Source organism: Dipodomys ordii, unplaced genomic scaffold (assembly GCF_000151885.1).
Source record: "Dipodomys ordii isolate 6190 unplaced genomic scaffold, Dord_2.0 Scaffold19, whole genome shotgun sequence".
In the NCBI taxonomy this organism is placed as follows: Eukaryota; Metazoa; Chordata; class Mammalia; order Rodentia; family Heteromyidae; genus Dipodomys; species Dipodomys ordii.
The window spans coordinates 5,002,662-5,010,332 of NW_012267235.1; the positions used below are offsets into that span (position 1 = coordinate 5,002,662).

At 43.0% G+C, this 7,671-nt stretch overlaps 1 protein-coding gene across 1 annotated transcript; it reads right to left on the reverse strand.

Annotated features, from left to right (window-relative positions):
* Nucleotides 1–281: 281 nt before the first annotated feature.
* Nucleotides 282–1,217, reverse strand: LOC105983255 (olfactory receptor 4D1). Its single transcript, XM_013013096.1, has one exon. It carries the CDS (start codon nt 1,215–1,217, stop codon nt 282–284), a length of 936 nt encoding a protein of 311 aa, XP_012868550.1.
* Between the last annotated feature and the right edge of the window lie 6,454 nt (nt 1,218–7,671).

Consider the following 7,671-nt stretch of genomic DNA (forward strand, 5'->3'; position numbering starts at 1 on the left):
AATAAACAATTCAAAAAAAAACCCAGAAGTGGCACTTTGGCTTAAGTGGTAGAGCCCTCACCTTGAGCAAAAGCAGCTCAGAGACAGTGCCCAGGCCCAGAGTTCAAGCCCCACAACCAGCAAAACAAACAAACAAAATAAAAAACAGGTGTGAAAATGCTTGACATGGAAGTAGGACTTGAAGAAATCTTAGTGTAGTCTGATTTATTGTACTTAAAATTTGCCCCACTTTTCACCTGGACTATCTCCAAGTCATGTAAAGTCAATCTGTTTGAAGTTCACTATTCCCTACAGCCTTTTGTGAAGTGTTGAGCTAATCTCTTCATGGCAGCCTGCATCTCCTGGTTCCTCAGAGTGTAGATCATGGGGTTGAGCATGGGAGTCATCACTGTGTAGCTGATGGATACAGCCTTGTCTAAGGGAAAAGGTGTGAAGGGTCTGGAGTAGATATAGATACAGGGAATGAAGATCATGGACACCACAATGATGTGCGTGGTACAGGTGGAAGCTGCCTTCCTCCTCGCCTGCCCTGAGTGGGACCTGAGCATTACCAGGATGACAGTATAAGAGATGAGGAGGAGGAGGAACCAGATGAAAACCAGCATCCCACTGTTGGAGATCATGAGCAACTCTAAGAGGGAGGTGTCCGTGCAGGCGAGTCTCAGCACCTGGGGAACATCACAGTAGAAATTATCTAGGACATTGGGGCCACAATAGGGCAATGGGAGCATGAGTGCCAGCTGGACAATGGAATGGACAAAGCCCCCTATCCAGGCAGCCATGATCAGCCCCACGCACAGTCGCGTGTTCATGATGGTGATGTAGTGGAGGGGCCTAGAGATGGCTACGTAGCGGTCATAGGCCATCACTGAGAGAAAGAAGACAGTCCCTCCTCCCAAGAGGTGGAAGAAGAAGATTTGGACCATGCAGCCCTGGTAGGAGATAGTCTTGGTCTCATGAAAGAAGTCTACCAGCATCTTTGGGCAGGTGACTGTGGAATAAGAGAGGTCTATGACTGCCAGGTTTCGGAGCAGGAAGTACATAGGCATATGGAGGCGCGGGTCCAGTGTCACTGTCACCATGATGAGGAGGTTTCCCACCACCGTGATGATGTAGACAAGCAGGAACACTAGGAACAGAAATTTCTGGAACCCTTGGGTCTGTGAGAACCCTAGAAGAACAAACTCTGACACCCATGTGGTGTTCTGTGGTTCCATGGGCTTTTCCCCATGTGCCTATAGGGAGAGAAAGAGAGCCAACAAAAAAAAAAACTATACAATTGTAATCATTTTTCTTTGGAGAATTGGATTGAATTGACCAAAGTCATTCTAATTCAGCTGAGGAAAGCCTTTTGTGAGGCATAGAGCTCCACAGATTCATGCCCCTAACCACATCCAACATAATCCATAATCCATGCATTTGTAGGTTAGATTTTTCCTGACTTTGGACCATGCTATGCTATGCTCAGATTCACCTCTGATTCCTTTTCATAGCTGCTATGCCTATCATACTGCCATGTGAACCACGGGCCCCCTTCCCCCAATCTACTTGAATCCATTAATGCCAACATGTACCCAAGACCACAAACCTTACGAACCTGTGTGAGGAAATGGTGAGATGATGCAAAATAGAGACTAACGATTTAAATGAACAAATGCTTCATGACAGGAGTTTGAAGGTCCATCTAGGCTTTGTTGCTGAAGGAAGAAAAGCAGGTATTAGAAGAAATTATTATGTACAAATTTGTATATAAAGATGTAGAGGTGGTTGGAGGTACAGCTCAGTTAATAGAGTGCCAGTCAGTGAGCAAAAACATAAGGTACTAAGTTTGAGTTCCAGTCTTGGACCAAGAAAAAGAAAAGAAAGATGAGGTAAGGAAGCTGGGATGATTAGTGCTTCCCACATTTTCCACATAAATATTTCTCTAATGACATTTGTTGCCATTGGATATTGACTGGAGAACCCTAAGAAGCTCAAAACAAATTTTCTGCAAATTTCCTATAAAACACATATCATTGGACAGTCTTTGGGAACATTTTAAAAATTGTGGCTTGTAAAACTCTAACTGGCAAGACCAATGTTACAGTAAAAAATACAAAGAGGAAAGCAATCCTTCAGTTCACTAAGTGAAAATTCTAGAATAAACACTTAAAAAAAAAAAAAATGTGTTTTTAGCATTAAAACCCATTTCCTTAGATTGCAATTCTTTTTTTCAGGAAAATGTGTCCTGAGGCCCTTCCCTAGGGAGACAGTAGAACATGAAAAGCTCTCTTGTCCTTGATTCTCATTGGATACATTGGAGGACCACAGCAAATGCACTGATGTTCTTCCAAGAAAAGTGAACACAAATTTTGTAAAAGCCAACCTCTCTAGAGAACTATCAACAGAATGGTGGCTTAAATGATCTATGGGGGATTACAAATACCACAAACATCGTCATGCTTATTTTCATATTTGTCCTCCAGTATTTATGTAGAGATGATGATCCAGGAAGAGGCTCTTGGTTAATTCTGTGTTTTTTTTCCCAACTCTCCACATATGACGATTTGAAAAGCATCCCTATGACTCACTGGGAGCCCCTGGAAGTTCTTCCATGGAAAGGATGTGCTGAAACAGGGCTCGAATGGACCTATTCAGGCACATCAAGGAAGGCAGTGTGGAGACAGGCAAAAGTCGGCAGGTACTTCCTGAGGCAGTAATTGTGAGACAACAGAGGTCATGTACTCTGTCTCTGGTCTTGTGGCCCTGCTCTACCACATCACCAAAGCTAAACTGGATGGGCAACAGCTTCAATGGCATGGGTTCTCTTTGAAAAACCTCTGATTGGGCTGGGAAGGTGGCTCAGTGGTAGAGCGCTTGCCTTGCATGCCTGAGGCCCTGGGTTTGATTCCTCAGCACCACATAAGGAAAAAGAAAAAAGCCAGAAGTGGCACTGTGGCTCAAGTGGTAGAGTGCTAGCCTTGAACTGAACAGCTGAGGGACAGCGCCCAGGCCCAGAGTTCAGGCCCCATGACCGGACACCCCCTCAAAAAAAAGAAAAAGAAAAACCTCTGATCTTACCCACCAACCGTAACCCACCCACTTGATTGCTGACTGCTGAAATGGTAACAGCATGTTTCATTCTTTTTTTTTTTTTCCGGTTGGTCTTGGGGCTTGAACTCAGGGCTTGGGCACTGTCCCTGATATCTTTTGCTCCAGGCAATCACTACCACTTTGAGCCACAGTTCACCTTCTGGTTTTCTGATGATTAATTGGAGATAAGAATCTCAAGGATTTTTCTACCTGGGTTGGCTCTGAACTGTGATCCTCAGATCCAGCCTCCTGAGTAGCTAGGATTTCAGGCATGAGCCATTGGCACCTAACTCATGATCTTACCTTATTGCCTTTGTCCTTATTAAGATTATGGCTCCTGTTAAGTTATGACATAGTACATATGGCTGCTTCCTAAAACACACCTTCCCTTTGGTTCAAAATTTTTTTTAAAAAGGTTTTTTTTAGGGATCTTTATCATCCACATATGTAGAGCATATGTAGATGGATTTTTCAAGTGATTCCTCACAAACAGGCTCCTACTATTCCTTCTAGGCCACTTTGCCACTTATTGGGCCACAATAATCATCTATTGTTATTGGAGTCATTCTCATCATAGTAGTAAAGGTTTATGGAGTGTTCGTTATGTCCTGGGCACTACACTAAACATTTTATAAACACCATCCTATTTAATGCTTCTAAAGACATTCTACATACTATGAATGATCTCCACCTCACACCTAAGTAAACTGAAGCAGAAAAAGATCACCCAAAATCAGTAGCCAAATGCAGATTCTGAACAAGGTCTGATGGACACAGAACCTTCTCTCCTAACTACATTCCTTTTATTCCTTGCTCTGCTCTGCACTGATCCTGGCTCCTCAGGTTTCAGTATCTTTCATCTGCTTGGTACTGCACCGGGATTCTTTTGGTCCTATTCACCTATCTGAATTCTACCCCTCTTTGAAGGTTCAAGAGTAATCAGCCCTTCTGAAACATATTCATGTACTGGAATTTCTTCACAGGGGTGGATAAATGTCTCACATGTGTTGTGAATTCAATATAAGTCCAGTACGATGCATACTACCTAGTGTTTTGGTGCACATAGAGCCCTTCACATAAATGGTCCCCATGGGGCTGGGAAGGTGGCTCAGTGGTAGAGTGCTTGCCTTGCATGCATGAGGCCCTGGGTTCGGTTCCTCAGCACCACATAAGCAAAAAGAAAAAAGCCGGAAGTGCCGCTGTGGCTCAAGTAGTAGAGCGCTAGCCTTGAGCTGAAATGCTGAGGGACAGTGCCCAGGCCCCACAACTGGACCCTAAACAACAACAACAGCAACAAAACTAAGAGTAGAGGAAAGAAGAATTTGGATACAAATAAGTGGGAATAGATGCAGTAAAGGAAGATTACAAAAAACAGAAATGGGGTGACAGAACATATGGAGGAGGATGACAATGGAAATCTTCGAGTGGAAGAAAGAATGGATCCAATTGCAGAAGCCAATAAATGGAGGAAGAGAGTTTTAGGGCAGTCCCTCCTCTCCAGGTGGTTCCTTTCTTTTAGCCTGCTATAATCTTGTTTACTGGTGACCATCTTCTTGTCATTCTTCTTCTCCTTGTTTGCACTCTTACATTTCTTTCACACATTTGCCCATGAGAGTTTTGTGAATACTAATCTGATCATGCCTCTTTCTTGTTTGTAGCACTAGGGTTTGAAGTCAAGGCCCGTTGGGGGTTAATCCTGTATTGTACCACTTGAACCACATACCTAGCACTTTTGTTTTAATTATTTTTCAAATAAAGTCTTGCATTTTGCCCAGGGTGGGCCTTGGAATATGATTCTCCTATCGATATCTCCTGGGTAGTTGGCATTGCTATATACAGCTTGTTCTGTTGGGAGACAGTCTAACTTTTTACCTGGGCTGGCCTCAAATCACAATCTTCCCAATTTCTTCTTACTAAGTGGCTAGAATATAAGCCACAATGCTCAGCCCTCTTTTTATGTGTGTGTGCTGGTCCTGGGGCTTGAACTCAGGGCTGGGCACTGTCCCTGAGCTTTTTGTTGTTGTTTTTCAAGGATAACAACCTACCAGTTGAACACAGCTCTCCTTCTAGCTTTTTGGTAGTGAATTGGAGAGAGGCGTCTCACATACTTTCCTGTCGAGGATGGACTGGCCTGGAACTGCAATCCTCAGATTTCAGCCTTCTGAATAAGTAGGATTGCAGGCATGAGTCACCAGTGCCCAGCTCTAGATCTCTTTTAATAATGTTTATTGGCTGTTTAGTACCCATAGCTTAAATTTCAACCCTTAGAATCCACCGAAAATGCTCTGTAGAGAGAATTAAGATTGAACATACCTAGATATGTATATGCAACTTCCTCTCATACAAGGTTGTAAAGTATAGCCCCATATACCTTTTAATCAGTATTCTTAAATCCCAGGAGCCAATGGCTATCTAGGGAACTTGTAGTTCTTCCATATGCCATCTGGTTGGGTGCGTCTGTATCTTTACTAACAATTTGGTTTCGTACATATCCTTCACTGTTTATTTTTTTTTCTTTCAAAAGCACGGAGATATGTGCTTACATTTGGCTCTTTCCCCATTTCTCCCCTGAAGGATTAATTCTTTATTTCTATAGGTTCCAATAACACTTCATTTAGCACTACTCAGTTTTCCTTTGTCTTTTGACTAGATTGCAAATTGAGTAACAACATAAGCGCAGCATCTGTGACAGAAAGAATGATTTAGTAATTATTCAAACAATATTTGCAGGGTTAATGTATTAGCATTGCAACTTTGTTGTGTAGAATAATGTGGAGAATTTCATGGTAATTTTCCTCACGGTTCTCATCCTTTACCTTCAGTATCCTCTCTCTAGACCACAGGGTCCTGTCTATGCTTGCTTGTGTTCATGGGTGAACTGGGACACCTGTTTTCCACCTCACATCCCTCCTACAGGACTTCCCAAATGTTTCTTCAATTCCAGACTTATGCCCATCAGCTCCCTGTCACTGTCACTCCAGCCTTCCCACAGCTGCTGCAAGATCCTTCATACAGCTGACTTCATGCAGGCTGCTGACCCCATCTCTCACCTTCCTTCAGGCCAGCCTGGGTCTTCAGTCAGGTCTGCATCTTCTGGGAGAACCTTTGCTGCAGCTGCAGCTTCCTTGTTCCTGGCTGTCCCTCCTGTGTTTGCCCAGTGGGGGGGGGCAGTGAGAGGAAGAGGGAGCATTCTTGAGGAAAAGCTGTTGGACAGGAGTCAGGAAGCAGAGCTGGGCTGATTACCACTGGGGCCAATGCAGCAAGGGGAGTTGTTAAAAAGTTTCCATATGTCTCAAAACACATACTGCTTGAGAGGTCTTCCTTGGGGACCTAAAGTAGCAAGAACACTAAATAATTTAGGCATTTGTGGGGATATAGGTTTTTTCAGGCCAAGAACTAAAAGACAAGAGGACTTCAAATGAAATAGAATCTGAGAACTTCCAAAGAACCTTTTGTTAGAACAACAAGTGTGCTATTAGAATGACCGTCAAGAAAATCTCCTGAAGGGCTTGTAAAAGGCAGATTGGTGCCTTGTCATTCAACAGGTCAAATCTGACCAAGAATCTGCATTTGTAACACAGTCTCAGATGTTGAGAAAATGTATTTCACCGATTTAAGGACCAGACCTTGAGAGCCTCTGATTTTCTCTTCAGCACAATGGACAGTTATCTCCCATGGATCTATTAAACTGTTTAGATTTTCTTCCCTTCTGTCTTCTAGTCTTTAAACCCAATCAAATTTTACCAAGACAGAGTCACAGTTGGAAAATAGCTTGTATACAACAGAAACTTTGTAACTCTCAAATCTTGTCCTTCAGTTTGCTGACCAGACCACCAGAGTATATTCACTACTCACACTGTCTATAAAGAGCCAGTAGTTTTGTTTTCTGTTTTGTTTTGTAGGTCATGGGGCTTGAACTCTGGGCCTGGGTACAGTCCCTGAGCTCTTCAGTTCAAGGCAAGTGCCTTACCACTTGAGCCACGGTGCACTTCCCGTTTTCTGGTAGTTAATTGGAGGTAAAAGTCTCATGAACTTTCCTGCCAGGGCTGGCTTCAAACCATGATTCTCAGATCTCAGCCTCCTGAGTAGCTAGGATTACGGACATTAGCCACCGGTGCCTGGCTAAGCGCCAGTATTCTTTCAACATAAATCATGGCTGTCTTCAAAGCAAGACAGTCATTCTCTGATTGTACCATCCTAAAAGGGCATAACAATCTTGTTTCATGCAATTTTGGATATTATATGATTATAAACTTTTCCTGTTCTGTGCCATGAAAGTATCAGTGTTAATACTCTCATTATGATATCATCATTTTTTTGTGTGGCAGTCCTGGGCCTGAGCTCTGTTACTGAGATTTTTGTGCTTTAGGCTAGTGTGCAACCAGTTGAACCACAGATCCATTTGCAGCTTTTTGCTGTTAATTGGATATAAGAGTTCCATAGACCTTCCTGACTGAATGGAACTGTGATCCTCAGATCTCAGCCTCCTGAGTAGCTAGGATGATAGGTGTGAGCCACTGGTGTCCAGCTATGTAATCATTTTAAAAGATATTTCTATCTTAGTCCACTTGATTGGCTACAATGGCACATCATAGACTT